Source organism: Poecilia latipinna, unplaced genomic scaffold, assembly GCF_001443285.1.
Source record: "Poecilia latipinna isolate Pla-1442-1.1 unplaced genomic scaffold, P_latipinna-1.0 Scaffold1422, whole genome shotgun sequence".
NCBI lineage: Eukaryota > Metazoa > Chordata > Actinopteri > Cyprinodontiformes > Poeciliidae > Poecilia > Poecilia latipinna.
In genome coordinates, this window is record NW_015114038.1 from 94,378 (window position 1) to 110,740 (window position 16,363).

Consider the following 16,363-nt stretch of genomic DNA (forward strand, 5'->3'; position numbering starts at 1 on the left):
GCCAGTTTTAAATTTGACAGTATTTTAAGTGTCCATTCATGAGAAGATAACTTTAGAAAAAAGGGGGGGAAAAAATATAATTGCTTTTAAACGTTTTACTTTGCACCTGTAAAAATCACAGACAATACCAAACACATTACAATGGGAGTGATTTTCTCATTACTCATGTTATCATTAATGGATAAGAAAAGTCGATGTGCACCAGACATGTGGTTGTTCGCCACTCAGATCTCAAAATACAAACAGACAAAGAAAAAAAAGAATACATGTGGGTACATGTACATGGGCGCACGTGCAGGCGCTGTAATAAGTGGGGGTTTCAAAATGCACTTATTCACACTAACACACACACACACACACACACACACACACACACACACACACACACACACCCACACACACACTTATCTCCATAATTACTGTATAGTCAGTATGTCCGTGTTTGGGGGTGACTCTCAAAGTGAGATGTTGACAACAGCAGAGCTGAGCTCAAGCTGGGACCCGTCAAAGGCCTGACACCGATAGCATTATCCATGTAATTATTAACACTTAAGTGGACTGCCTACTTATTTTTAACATAATGGATTTGAAAGCAGAAGCCAGATCCACGTTGCCCTCTCATTTCACAACTTCAGACCTTCTCGTGTCAATACCGGAAAGAAAATATGTTGTGCAGTTTCTCTTGAATGGCTTAAATGTGAATATTTTTCAGCTGAACTGATTTATTTTCCATCTGAGCATAAACTCGCCGTGAGGTATTAGCACACTGTAAGGCAGGTGATGAAAACCTTTAAATATAGATTGCCTTGCACAAAATGTAACATTTCCTATTTTTCTGCTCAAACCTCAATGTATTTTTGGGAGATTTTATATTGCATGGTTTTCGCTTGAGCTATCCCCAAAAGCCACCTGTGTTATTTAATCCCAGAATAAATGTAGCTGTTCTGTGAAAGCCTCAGTTTTGTTTAGTTTTTTTTCCCCCTTTCAAGATAACATTAGCAAACAAGCAGTATTATAAAGACCACAGAACAAAGCCTACAGGTCAGGGGTAAGGGTTAGGAAAAGAAAAAAAGAAGAAAAACCAGCATTAAGTTATAAAAATATTCCCCAAACTTTAAAACGGTTCACAGAGAACCTTTCATCCAGCCATCGAAGAACGGAAAGAGCTTAAAAAAACGGCTCTTTCTGTTTTTGGCCAACACATGGCCATCCACTTAAACTGCCAGGCGAGATGGGAAGCAATCAGAGAAGCAGCCAAGAGGCTTATGGTACCTCTGCTGGACATGCAGGGATCCACAGCTCAGGAAAGACAATTTCTTGACAGGGTAACTGTTAGTTGTGCTCTCAACAAATTTGGCCTTTACGGAAGAGTGACAAGATGATAGCAATTTTTGGAAGAAAGCTATAAAAAGTCTCATTTGCAGTCAACATTTTGAAGAGGGGTGCACTTTTCCCTTGACTTCTCAATTCAAGGGAAATTGAGAAGTCAACTGTTCTAATCACTGTTGGTCTGATTGGAAAACTCCAACAAAATACACTGAAGTTTGAGGTTTTCTTGCTGGTTGTTTTTGCTCTTTTTCTAAATATGTATTTTTTCAATTCTTCTATAAAATATTTACTTGCCAGAACTCACTTGTGAGTCGGCATACTCTTCTGAAGATTTGTGTTCAGGTCGCTGAAAAAATGAGTGAATAAAGGAGCTAAATTCCCTTGATTGGAAAGGAGAATCATATTTGCATGCAAGTGTGTCTGTTTGCACAGCATGTGTGTGTGTCACGACGTAACATGGGAAATATGGGAGATGTCAGACCGGCCTCTGTGCCCTTCCTGCTGGTGTGAATTCGATGTGAACCAGCACGCCGCTGATGACGGGGGGAAGCTGCGCCGTAAGCGGGGCCCACTAACTCATCACAGCTCCTCCGTGCTACGGCTCGGCAGAAAAGTGAAGTGGTGGCGTGTGTTTAAAACTTAATGAAAGTGGCCCTCCGAAGGTCAGCGCGGAGCAAGCCGGGGCCATTTCGTCTGCTGCTAATTGAGTATTAATGATTCAAAGATGCTCCTGTGTCTCGAGCGTAAAAGGTGAACTTACGCCACAGCACAATCGGAGACACTTGAAAGGACAGTAAATTACAGAACAAAGAAAAAGACACACACACACACACACACACACCCACACACACACACACACACACAAACAAACAAAAAAAACAGTTTAACATAAAATGTGACAAAGAAGTTGCAGTGACAAGAAGATGTAAGTCACTTTTGCGCAATTTGTTACAGTGCGCTGGTTTGGTACGAGTGACAAATTATTTTGTAGCTTTTGAATTGCAAAATTTGAATTTCATTAACCAGCTGTGATTGATTATCCCACCGATGACTGCTCCTGCGATCGTGTCTTTTGATAGCAATTTAATAAGGCACCAGTCATAAGTGAGAATGAATGGAGCTTAAGCCAATTATATCAGGTGTAAAATTAATGTACAGTATGAAAGATGGAGCAGAATGTGCCTCCGAAGAAACATTTGCAGGTGGTTATTGGTCAATTCTTCATGGTTAGTAACATTAAAAGCAAGAGTTAATGAATCGAATGGTATCAAAAAACTAGGCACTGCTTGTGTTACTTTGCCTGCTCCTATATAGGATTTTTAAACCAACAGAGTGGATACAGATGTTTTCATAAGTACCTCATGTTTGTAAATTACTAGACCAGTTTGGAATATGTATGAATATAGCAAGAGCTGTAGAGTCACAACCATGCAAATATGCAACACACTGTGCTCACTCATGCATGAAAGTACATTTGTGATCATTATTTGCTCTTTATTGTGAAGCCCACACGTGAAAGAAGGGGAATTTGTGGCTTTTTAACAGACATGGGTCGGTTGCAGTTAGCACGGCATGTCAAGGTTTTGAAAACTTTACTGGTTTAAAACCGTTTGTCATACTGTTTTCATGGACACTGTTGGTCAGATGCCTGAAAGAAGACGAAAACCTTCGTTTGCTTAGAAGGAAAACCAGCTTTATAGTCTGGAAATGTTTCCGAAGGGCAAAACGGTCGAAGTCTGGAAACGCAGACGCAACGAGCAGCATATCTTATCTTAGCCGTACGTTTTCAACAAAAGCTTTTTGGTATCTTAAATGTTTCTACTCTAACACACTGTTAGCATCAGCCAAAAAGCAACCTCAGAAAATAAGAATGCCGTCTTCAAATAATGATTTCATTCATTAAGGAGAAAGAGCTATCCAAACTATCCTGGCCTTATGTGAAATAACTAGTTATGTAACTAGTTATGTCTAATAACTAGTTGGGCTACCCCTGGCAACAACAACAGTCATCAAATGACTGGAATAACAGGTAGACTTTTACATTGCTTTTGAAGATTTTCGGCCCAAACTTCTTTGCAAAATTGTTTTTAAAAAAGGAATATTGGAGAGTATTCATGCATGAGTGAACTGTTTAAGCTGAAGGCAGAACATTTCACATGATATTAAGCAGGATTATTTTACCAGGCCACTCCATAGTCTCCATTTTGCTTTAAGAGGCGGTATTGCAGATGTGTTTATGGTTTGGTACGCAATCCTGTTACATTTGAGATTAAGCTCACAAACTGACAGCTTGATATTCTTTTTCAGGAGAATAAGTTGTCCAGGTCCAGAAACACCAAACCAGTTTGGGACCATCACACCATGTTTGACTGGTAGTCTGAAGTTTTTGTTCTAAATGCTGGGTTTGTTTTGCGCCTGGTCTAGCTGTATGTATGCCTTCCAAAAATTTCCACTTTTTTTTTTTTCCATCCGTTTCCTCAAATATTTATGTCGTCATGTTTTTTTTTGGCACATGTGTGACAGGCCTTTGTGTCAACAATGATTTTACAGTTGAAACCAGATATTTACGTGCAAAATATTTTTTTTTCTCTCATTGTATGACATTAAATCAGACCAAATGTCTCTTGTTTTAGGTTAGATGGAATTACTAAAATGAATAAACTGAACTTTTTCTAAAGAAAAAAGATATCATCAAAAGGCTGACTTTTTTATTTTACATAATTAGATGTAATCATAATTAAAAAAAAAAAAATCTCACTTTTGCTCAGCTTATACTTGTCTAACATTAAATGTATTTCATGATCTCAGATAGTAAAACAAGGCTGCCCATGAAAACCTGCTAACATTATTGCTGTCAAATACATTTGTACTTATTTGCTTTTACTCATGGTGATCATGCTGAGAATCTCATACCGACCCATGCCTAGTTGCGATGACGTGTAACTGGCAGTGAGGGTGCATTTAGGTTTCCATCTGGCTTCTGGACAATAGTCTTACCTTGAATGTGGACATGGCTGGGTCCCTGTTATACCTGTCTATGGTGTGGAACTTGGACGAGTGGTTGAGCTCATGGTACAGCTCAGAATGTCTTTTGCGAGTGTGCATCACTTTCTGGAAGGGAAGAAAGGAAGGGACAGCAAAAATGAAGCAAATAGGAACAAATAAAAGAAAGGATGAAAACGAAAAAGAATGGAGGTTGCATGACAGGGGTTTAATGTAAGAACAGGCAGGGGGACGTGTGAAGAAGGCATTGGGACTGCAGCGATGCCAGCCATGAAAAGGGGGATTTAGAGAGGAACACTGACAGACCTATCGATTGCTGACTCATGCTCATCTGTCATCCACTTCAGCACTCTTAGAATTTGGCAACTGGGATTGTTGCAGAAGAGTCCTTTAAGTCGAAAATCGGGTTGGAGTGACTGACAAAAAACCGGCATTAATTCAGATTGGTGCCAGCTAAAAAGGGGGTCCTGTTAATTCCAGATTTTGTCAGAGTCACTAAAAGTCTCAAATAGACAGGAATTTATTCCACTGCAATGCAGTGCTGCAAACATTCAGCCTGATCCTCTCCAGAAACGCCTGTCAAAATCGTCTCATTAATATGTCCGTCTCAAAGACAAATAAATCCAGAACTCTAACTCACTGACAGTGCATTTGTCAGTGGGTGTTAATAAGTAGTCTTGAATTGACTGGGTAGTAGCTAAGCATTGAAGCACTTTTATGAGTTTGAAAGTGACACGGGGGCAAAATGCCTGCACAACCCACCAAACCAACCAATTATGCACAAGACTAATACTGGCTACAGTTACGTGAGAGAACAGCCACCATCATCAGTGCTCATTTCAGAAGTTGCCGGAGCCTCCCTATGATGTCCTCTTTTGTTTTGTTTGATGTTCAATTACAACCTCTACTGAAGATACTACTGCGGGCAAAATATAAGACATATGATCTTTAAATGCACACAATGCAGTACAAAGAAAGTGTGAATGTGTAAATTAGTACCGTATCCATATTATTTCTTTAAAATAACGTAAATATTTGACTATTAGTGCAAAAATATATCAAGAATTGTTCATTGAGGGCAGTTTAAGCTGTTTAAGATTTAAGACATGAAATCCGGTGAAAGTATAAAATATCTAACATACCACCCCCGTTCACAATGTACGAATAAGAAATAGGAAAATAGCCGATTTTGAACTCAAACAATTGGGCTCCACAGAAGATTGGCCGAGTAATTTTCATCACTTATATCCTCCATAAAAAGAATATAATGCCCTCCACTTTTACTGGCTTTCATGGTAAAGAAGTGTAAAAAATTGATTTGAGTTAAAAAAAAAAAAATCTAAAACAAAAATTTCTTATAAAAATTCAACTTTCAGTTTGGGCAATTTTTAATAAAATGGGGACGATTAAACAACATGCCATTTGATTAAGACATGCACGTGCTGATCTTCAACCATTGGTAACAATAAAATGGTTACTTTTTTTTTAAAAGAAGCTTTTAAATAGTATTCCATAACTTTGTTTTCATAAGGTATAAATAGGACTGAAGATCCAGGTTTTTCTCTCTCCACAAAAGCAGGATACAATCTCCAAAACTTGTTAGCAAGCTGCTGCAAGGAGTGGTATCTCAGAGTCATTTAGTCTCCCTAAGAACCTCTAAGACAACATGCTTGAGCATCCTAGCTGTGTTTTTTAAAGAAGTCAGTAATTTGCCTTCTATCTTATTATTTCCAAGGTTTTAACTGGAACTTAGATATGTGAGATGAGTCTAGGCAACAAACAGTTCAAGTGGTTTTGGTGTGGAAAAAAATAGAAGGATATGTGGAAAAACCCCATTATGCCCACTGTATGGTAGAGAAAGTAACTCCTTCAAATATAAATACATAAATCAATAATATACATATCGATACTTGATTCCTTTTTAAGAAACAGAAAATGGATCATCATGATATATTATTGTACTCTATATGGTCCAATAAACAGAAACAGAAATAAAAAATTCAGGCAAAAAAAAAAAAAAAAAAAAAGATCCCATCTTTTATAGTCGTAAGCACAAATTAATAGAACATTTTTCAAATTTAAGAATAAAAATTTTAAACTGTCTTATCAAGAGGAGACTACTACAACCATACATAAATTAAATTTTGTGTTCTCCACTTTTTTTTTTTTTTTTTTTTTAACCAGATGTGCCAATAAGTATGGAGGGAGCTGCATTCCTCTGAGGTTGTAGGTGAATGTTAAGGTTTAACAACAGCAAGATGTGGTATTTACCAAAAAAAAAAAAAAAAAAAGTTGTATGTGGAGAACATTAGAGGGACTGGAGTTTCACAGGACAGCGAGGTCCTTCTTACAAAAAATAAAAACAAAACAAAACAAAAAAAAAAAACATTTAAGCACATACACTGCCGAACCACCATATACCCACAGATATAACCAGCAAACTCAACTTTAGTCAAACAGTGTAGCTGTGACCCAGGAGTCACTAGTGGTAGTCCAGACAAATAAAGCAGCCTAATCAGCTGTTTCTTCAACCAGGACCCCACGGAGGCATGACGCATTTTCCTAAATTAGTTTCATAACTCTAATTTTGTTAAATTTATTTATTTATTTTTCCTCTCGTATAAAACGTCAGACCAACAGTTTGGGGCCATTGTTGTAGAAACAGCATACTGGGTAAGACAGCTCTGGAAAAAACTAATTTCTCCAAGTGCAAGGGAGACAAGGGTGGAAAGGTAGGGGGTGGGGGTTAAGCAATGCTTTTTGCTCCTCTATGTGTTACTTAGGTCCTGGCAGAAGCACAAGAAAGCAGAGACAGGCTTATGACAGTGGATGAGGTTTGAGATCTTACCTCAAAGTCCAGCTCAGAGTACCGTACTCTCTTCCTCTGGAAGAGGAGGGGGCAGGGGGAGAGAAGACAGCATCAATGACTACCCTGGACTGAGTTGAACTTTCGTGATCTCTATCTCTTTGTGGACCCTTCTGTGCCACGGCTCGAAAAGAGAAAGCCTAGTACTGGTTGCCCAACGTGATACGGCTTTTTACAAATGTGAAACAAGGAAAAAATTATTTCAACTGACTGAGATAAGGAGTCAGTTGAATGGAATCTTTTTTTTTTTATTTGAGTAATTATAGCTGTAGCAAAAGCCTTAAGAATTTGTTAGGGGTCGTCATTAAAACAACTGCAAAAATGTATGGGAAATGGGTTTCATCTCTTTATCACATGTATACCCTTCTTAGCTCACTAAGTGCCTTCAAAGCTTTACCAAGTGGCACACAAACTGGCAAATTAACAGTAGCAGACATTTCCAGCTCATCTGGGCTCCACATTGCATTGAATTGCCTTCCATCTCTTGCTTCCTGTCTGGCTCCCGCCGTCTGCCAGATTTGCATTTTGGCACAGAGAGGGGCAGCTCTCCACAGTTAGTTAAAAGCTGTGTTCATTTCTCCAAAAGGCCAGTGCTGCTGAACTGATGCTATGGCAGGCATGGGTTTAGAACACAGGTGGGCAATTCCAGTTTTCAAGGATGTCCTGGATGTTTCAGATATGATTGCTGCATGAACACAACTGATTTGAAAGACTCTCTGATTGTGAGGTACATGCCATGTAGAACTTGGTGACAGGCTGAGGAGGAAATTCCTCTATTGGAATCCAATGCGTTGGTGGGGAAACATCTAAAACATGTTTAATAGAGAGTTTCAGCTTTGACTTAAAATATTTATATTTAGCAATTTAATCTTAGAGATAGATACAGTTCAACTATCTAAATTTACCTTTTAGTACTTAGAATGCAAGACAACACCTCAGTCTGTACATTTAACAATTCCCAATTTGATTGTCTGCTGATGTCATGGCACTCTTTGATTTACAACAGATGCAAGAAATCTTTGTCATCTGTCTTGCAGGTTTTAGAGTTGTTGTTTTTTTTGTTTTTTAGCTGGAAAGCATCTGATTTCATTGAATAGGTAGTCAGCGAGTTCATGCAGAATTTGGTGACCATCTATGGAGATAATTTTGCTGCTACAACTGGGTGTGTTGGCACAAGCATGCACCTAAAAACATCCAAAAGACCAGAACTGCCCACGTTTGAATTACAAAGTGAAAGACCCGAGCCTAAGAGATAGATCCATCTCCGCTTTCTTCTCGATACACCTTTCAGTAGAATGGATGCAGATAAAAACCCGCCGACTCTTACCTTGAACGGAGCAATTCCATGACTGAGTTGCCTTTGTGCAACAATGACACGCATGCAACATGCATATACCTGAGCTGCATATAGCATGTTTTGATGTGGACACACCTGAAGCAGCTATAAACCCACTCACGCAAATTCAAAGTTTATGACTTGATTGCATATGCATTCCGTAAAAACAAAAATAAGTCTGTGATCATATGCTTTTTAGATCGTATGCTTTAATTAGTGTGTGCTGTTGAAATCGTCAAGAAAAAATAATAATAAAATAAATAAATAAAAAAACAGAATGAAAGCCAAAAGCAGATTTGGGTAATTTCTCTATTGCATATTGCAATGCTAAAGTTGCAGAGCAAAACCTAACTGGGTTTTTAATCTTGAGAGGCACACTCTTTAATCCATCCTCAAATCGAGCATAATCAGGGCAAAATTATAGCTGCAATTTAGATTTACCGGGTTTTTCAACATTCCTCCTTGTTCTCGTCCTTTTTATGGCTTTCATGAAAGCATTCACAGCCCTTCAGAGAGCGCAATCTTTTTTTGATTTTATACGACTTGTAGTCGGCTCCAAACGAGGCATCGTCACATTTTCAGCAACCCGGGTGACGTTCCCATGTCTTTAATCAACCTTTCAAGTCATTGTAATAAACCTTGTGATTATACGTTCGCTTTACTGTGTGCTTAGCTTTTTATATAAGTCGGCATGTATGGCGGTGGATGTGTTGTTCCTGTGGGTTGGCTGAAGACTTTCGCCAGGAGGGTATTTCCTCTGATCCCGCCTGCCTCAGTCCATCTGCTGTGCCGCCTTGTGCGGTCAGGAGGGGGTGTCGCACACAAACAGCATCACACTCACATGGAGATGGTAAACTAATAAGGAGCTGTCTGTCGATATGAGAATGACTCATTTCGTTGTCGCAGTTGGCAGCAATAAATACTACTGAGCTGAAAATAATAGCATCTGTTAGACCAGACTTGTTCTCGGGAACACTAAAGTGTTATTGTGACAATATGTAGGGAGTGCATTGTACTAAAAACACTCAATAGGTGTCTTAGAGACGGCCTTATTTAACAATTAGATGGATTGGCTTGAAGACAACAGACTTGAAATTTGAAAGGTAAGCAATATGATCTATTAATCCTCTTCAAGAGTATTAGTTTAGAAGAAATATATGCTTGATAAACCTTTGAATTCCTTTCTGCAACTGAAATATCCAGTGCAAATGTCATTTGAACTTTCTTGCACTGCTAAAGACACTTGTTCAGACTGAATATTACTGAATAATTAGAGTGTTTGCAGAGTTCTTCCTTCCACTCCAATCCCTCACTGTGCCATCGCTTAGGGAAGCACACTACATCTATACCAGTCAAACGTCAGCTCAACTGAAAGTTGTGAACAGCTAAGCCATCTCCATTTCTAAAACTACTGCCATCCATTTTTCACAGGCCTTCACTCACCTCCAGGGATCCCGCTGAGAGGCTGGTGTTGGCATTGGTGCTGCCTAGGTTGCGTGGGAGGGTGCGGGTTCTCTCCACTGTGGTTCCCCCTGTCAGAATCTGTCTGACTGATGGCCTCTGGCCTGGCTTTAGGTGGAGTGAATGCGCGTGGGAGTGCATGTGTCCTCCGTGGGAGTGCACATGCCCACCTTGGCCCATCAAGTGGCCATGCCCATGGGGCACGGTTTTGATAGTCCCGTAGGAGCGGTTTAGGTTCATGGTGATATTCATGTCACCAACGCTGGACGGCACAAAATCTGCCGGATAGGCCTCGCTCTCTGCCGGGTGAAGGGTGAGTGGAGAGGGAGGAGGGGGGAAGGGAGGATCCTCCACCGCGATATTGAGGGGCTTGTCCTCGCCTCCAAGTCCCAGGCCTCCTCCCTGCGAAGAAGGCGCGGGAGGTTTGAGACTGACCGTCCTACGAGGCAAGACCATGTAGTCTCCTTCCCCTCCTCCGCCGCTCCCACCCCCGCCGCTCCCCCCACTTCCTGCGCTTCCGTCCTGGGAATTGTTGGAGGACGCGGGCGGCCGGGCCCAACCCAGGCCGCTCTCGGTGCACAAGTAGATCGGAGCGGTGGTGCGTGGCTGCCCCTGCTGTCTCTGCTGGTCCAAGTTTACCTCCTTCTTAAGAGGCGTCTCACTGAGCTCATTAAGTCCTAATGTTGGAACCTGATGGGGGGGAGGAAAAAAATTCCATTTAAAGTAAATTATTATCTCCTGAAAGCTATATCATTACTTTAAAATTTCGATATGTTCCTAAAGTATTAAATAGCAGCGAAGTTAAACATTTAATAAACACCAAATAAGCCTCCAATTCAAACCGGTACCTGTACAATGAGGTTTGGAGGCGGGATGTTTCCAGGAAGGGAACTGAAATTGACCCCTACTCCCCCTTCCTGATGTGCTGCGAGCTTTGGATCATCCTCATCATCCAGGGAGATTCGTGACAGGGTTCCAGTGATGGTGGCTGGGTTACAGGTGTTGACCTCTTTGAAAATGACTGAAGGAAGAAAAAGGGGGGGAGGGGGGGGGGGGGGGCAGAGGAAGTCAGGAAGATTGCCAGAAAGTTAAAGACAAAAAGCACAAGCAGAGCTGAATGGTTTGTAGGTACAGGGTTGAATTTGGGAAAAAGAAAATGTATTAGAAAGTGAGTGAATATTAAATAGAAAGGAAATTATATATCTGGTCTAATGGGACAGCTGACGAGAGAAGTAGGTTTAATTTTGAAAAATGAAACAAGTGAGTAAAACTGCGTTCCTGAGAGAATGTTTCACTTTACATTTTGAGCCGAGTTAAACAATCAAGATCAGATTTATTCCTGGCACTTTTCACTGAGTAGTGGGTAAGCATGCTATAAGCTTAGAGCATCAGATGTGCTTCAACGATTGTCAAACAGTTTTGAAAACATCTTAAAGTACGTTTGGGTACTTGAAAAATATCTAGCCTTTCTAAAATGTTTGCTAAAATAAAGGAAATCATCCTACAGGATAAACAGCATGCAGAAATTGGGAGTCCTAAAACTGGCCTCTCCAGTGGAAAGAGAGTTTTGGCGATACGACTACTTCACATATCACTTTAAAATCACTTGTTTAGGGTAAAAATGTGTAAAGATTTAGGTGACCAACACCTGCTAGAAGAAAAACACAAAAAAAACACATTGTTAAAACATTGTTTTTGCTATGGAAAGTTTTGTAGAGACATGCATCCACAAATGTCATATTCACAACTAGCATCAGTCCAGCAGCAAATATTAAACATAAATCAAGACAGTCATGCTGATCTGTCTTACAGTTTTGTCAAAAAAAGAAACCGAGAGAAGGAAGTATAGAAGAATCCAGTTCCCTTTCATGTGTTCTGTTGCAAAGTAAGTACGACCATAATTACAAAAATACGTGAAATACCTGCAAAATAACTTCAAACAGTTTCAGTCTAAAAAAATACAAATGTAGACTTTCAGAAAAAAAATAAAATAAATTGAGCCATCTTTAGACCAACAAACAACTTCCAAGTCTTTTCATCAAAGTGAAATCTGTGTAATGAAGCACTATGTAGTCCATGTTTTACTTTCGTTAAATAACAACGGATGCCTTTGCTAATAAGGATAACTCATCAGTCTCCAACAGTACTCAATTAGAAGAGCATTGAAAAAGTCTCCATTACTTATAATTACTTGTGTGGGAGTATATTTGGTAGACAAAGCAAATAGTGATAGTTACAAAAAAATCTGAAAGATTTTGAGCCATTTGACAATGCCATTTGTCTGCTAACAAAGCTAACGTAGATGTCTGCTACTTATTAATACCAAGCTAAAGGATCTGGACTGATGATTCATTTGATTGGCTGGCTCCAAATTTGACATGCCTAGACTAGTGAAACCTGAACAAGATAATATACTAAATAAATGTTTTGAGATTTATTAAACCTTTACATTCATTTGTTAAACTTTTTTTTGGTATTAGCACTATTTTAACATTATACCACCAGCTTACAAAAGCATCACCACTCCAACCTTGACCGTTATAATCTACATTGATTAAAGTTTGTGATTTGTTAAGCTTTTAAATCACTGGAAACGAAAAAATGGGGAAACCTGTTTATACTGCCTTCGCCATATGAAATGCAACTAGACAGTGCAGCTAAACTCTTCCTTATATCAAGACTCTGAGGAATGTTGACCTTTTATCCACAGGTTTACTGACTCCAAGGAAGTGTGAAACTAAAATACAAAAAAAAAGGAATACATCACTTTTACAGTCTTTTTATAAACATGTAGATTTAAGTTTAACATAGCTAAATTAAATACTGTCCCAAATGAATTAGCAAAGTTGTGCAAACTTACAATAAACATCCAAAAATATTTTACGTCTACCTCAACAACCAGAAATAATATAAAAATAATGATGCACAACAATCTATTAAACTCATCATACCTACAATGCTTCGTCAGGGCAAATGAATGCAGATGGAACTGGATTGACTGAACACACGGGTGACATGAATCCAACTCTGTCTGGCTTTCTGGCTGAAGCCAGGTGACATGCAGCTGGATGCACCTCCCAAAGGGAACGCCACCCCCCCACAGACACACCCACAAAAATACCCAACAACACACTGTTTACCCACAAACTATGGCTAAAATCATTTCTTGTTTTATTCTTAACCTCCGAGATATATATATATATATATATATATATATATATATATATATATATATATATATATATATAAAAAACCTGGCATTTTGTTTATGTGGGTTTTTTGTCTCTAAATCAGTTTTGCCGGGAGAGTAAGTGGCTTTTTCATTTACCTTGAAGTTCTACGTGTCAGTTTCCTAACTCTTTATTCCATTATGAAATGCCTTTATTTAGAACACTAATGGAATAAAAACACAATCAGGCTTTTATTGTGGTAATGTGGCATAATTTTGTGAGCAAAATAATACATTCAGTAAAACCAAATGACAGTCTATGTTGATAAAGTACTGTGATTTAAGACTTTTAGCATTTCACTTAGATCATATAATCACTGTTCTGAAAGAAAGATATGCTGCAATTTTTGGCCATGCTTTCCTTTGACTTTTACTGATGCTGCTTTTAATAGATTATAACTTGTTTTGGAAAGCTATAACACAAGACAACATAAAAACATTAAGGAGTTCCTCTAGCCTCTCTTCAGTAAGTGGTAACATTTATTTATGGCAAGAGTAAAAGGGAAATCACACTACTAATCCCTGTAAAACATACTGTTTTATGATTTTGAACTAGTTAAACTTGGATTTAAAACAGCACTGACAACTAAGATCTGAATGATGTTGGAACTGAAACTTTTACTACAAGAAGCCTTCTTGTTATCTGCTGAAAGTTTTGCTCTCACAGCCTAACTGAACAGCAAATACATTCTGACAAGGTGAAGAAAATAGTTTCCTTTTAAATAACTTCCTATGTCTCACTCATAAGCCCCCCCCCCCCCCGCTAATATGCATTTGTCATTCAATAAAAACATCCACATTAAAGAGTTCTGCCATCAGCAGGTCTTATGTATGTTGTGTCTGCTGATTAGAACAAGATCCAACTTTAACATTTCTCAAAGTACTCTGAATTATATAGTCTACCATCTGCTAGAATTATGTTCTGAAAATAATTAAATTTAATGTCTTGCATTGGCATTATGTAATAGATCATTAGAAGAAAAAAAAAAACGAGAATGTTTAAGAGTTTGGCTAAGAAGTAATGTGTTGAGTTTATCTTTTTTTCTACTAAGTGTGAAAATGAAACACCTTAAAGCGGTGTATAATTAAAAAAACCAAAATAACACAAGGGTTCAACCTGGATTCTTCTATAGGAATGTTTGAAGTCTAGAACAGACCAGGCAATGTTAGACGTTAGTCGGGTGCAAAACTTACATGGGTGTCCTCTCTCTGCAAGGGTAGCGGGGGGGGAAAGTGACTATGTTAATACATCAAAGCACAACACACACCAGACCGCAGTGCATCTGTAACACACCCAAACAGCCACACAAGACCATTGTCAGCTAACGAGTGAAACAGGTCTGAGCACACCGAGGAGTGTTATTATCATGCACAATTAAACACAGTCCCATCCAAACATATGCTCGCTGAGCACTTATTGGGCAGAGTCGGTGTGATTGATAAGGCATAGTAATTTGAACACAACCATGTGGAGACGTGGCGTATCAACTGCTGCCGTTTCATCAGCAAGCTAAGGACGCAACCGCCTGCAATGCTAAACCCGCTTCAGGTAGACGGAGATGAAAAGAGCAGCTGAAAGAGCAGATGGAGGGGAGGACTCACCTGTCTGACAAGCCAAGTCCACGTCCTTCTCGAAATCCGTCTAAGGAAAGGAAAGGAACACGAGAAGAAATGCAGGAGTGAGTGAAATATTAGCATGAGCGTGATTGGATCTCAGTGCTTTAGTGCTAGGATATGATCCGTTGCCGTGGAGAGGCTTTGCGACTCAGATTAGTATGGAGAACAAAAAGATGCCGCCTTAGGTCATTCATTAAAATATTTCAGTTCTTATTTTCTTCATGATGGGCTTGCTTACAGCCTTTTTAACACCCACCCCCCCCAAAAAAAGAAAACAAAACAGATTATAGAATAGAAAATCCGCTTGCAGCAAACAATGCTGCAAGCGGATAGGCTGTGATGCTAAATTCTGCCACAGCAGTGGATCCAGGAACAAACAGCAGAAGGGAAAAACCAGAAGAAGTTTTGCTTGATACGTAATGTTACTGTACGATTCATCAGTCACCACACCAGCATCGAATGGAAAAAGAAACTGACACGGAAGCTAACCAACCTATTATCTGCTGTGCCTGCTGAGAAAAAACTTAGACTCCCAGCTTGACAGGAAAAAAAAAAAAAGATTGGAAAAATACAAATTCTTCCTGTCTTTTTTTAGATGCTTCCAACCAATAAAAAAAGAAGAAATAAGACAGTAGTAAGTTCAATCCAGACTTGATGTTTAGAGTTTATGCAGAGAAAGTGTTGTGGACGTAATGAGAAATGACATTCATTTCCAGGCAGACTTTAACTAGACTGATTCAGAGCTGTGGTGCTCCTCAGAGTAAAGAAACGGAGGGAAAAAAGCTGTTATTTCCAAAGCAGCCACCGCTCACATTTTAGTAAAGTTTAGAAAGTGAAGCTCATTACAATTCAGCTTTAGTGGCCCTTTCTCTCCGCACAGACACTCCTCCTATACTCTGTGGGTTTCACTTACAAAAGCCTTTATTTGGATAGTAAACTACAGGTTTTAGACAGTTTGGGCATGCCACAGAGGGAGAGAGAATGCAAAAGGTGTAGATGGAAACTGAGAGGGAGGAGGAGTAAATGTGTCCCATCTCACCCCAGTAGCATAAAAAAGCTCTCAGTCTGCAAGCAACCCACAGCTCCATTTGCAAATGACTGAAACATGAATACAGAAATGATATCCAATTCTTTTTTTTCTTTTTTTTTACATAAATTAATAGAAAAATATATTTATTTTAACATGGCATGAATGTTGGCTCAACCTAATAAAAAGGACAGCAGTTGTAGTTTAAGGAAATTATTGTAAGCGTAACATTCTTGCTTGAGACGAAATTCTAACTATTAGCTTAGCCTTTTAACAAAACACACACACTCACAGCTATTCCTACTCACACTAGAAAGGTGCAAAATGTAATAAAAGTGAAATCGATGAAACTACAGCCTGATTTGGCCAAAGGAATAGTTGAACAATTGACCAAAAAAAAAAAAAAAGAAAAGAAGGTGTTGCTGACTTCAAAACATATCTGGATGCTGCGGTAAATGATCCAATTGTAGCCAAACACTGAAAAGCTTGATGGAG

At 39.1% G+C, this 16,363-nt stretch overlaps 1 protein-coding gene across 3 annotated transcripts in view; it reads right to left on the bottom strand.

The window, feature by feature from the left end:
- adgrb2 (adhesion G protein-coupled receptor B2) overlaps positions 1–16,363 on the bottom strand; it is a 315,878-nt gene that overhangs the window by 16,072 nt on the left and 283,443 nt on the right. For 2 of the 3 annotated variants that reach the window (XM_015056969.1, XM_015056967.1), the window contains 6 exons: positions 14,827–14,866; positions 14,419–14,433; positions 10,844–11,016; positions 9,978–10,685; positions 7,181–7,216; positions 4,327–4,440 (listed from right to left, as the gene is read on the bottom strand). In XM_015056969.1, the coding sequence (XP_014912455.1) occupies positions 4,327–4,440; positions 7,181–7,216; positions 9,978–10,685; positions 10,844–11,016; positions 14,419–14,433; positions 14,827–14,866 (1,086 nt within the window). The remainder of the gene's footprint in view (positions 1–4,326; positions 4,441–7,180; positions 7,217–9,977; positions 10,686–10,843; positions 11,017–14,418; positions 14,434–14,826; positions 14,867–16,363) is intronic. The other variant, XM_015056968.1, reaches the window with a different exon arrangement.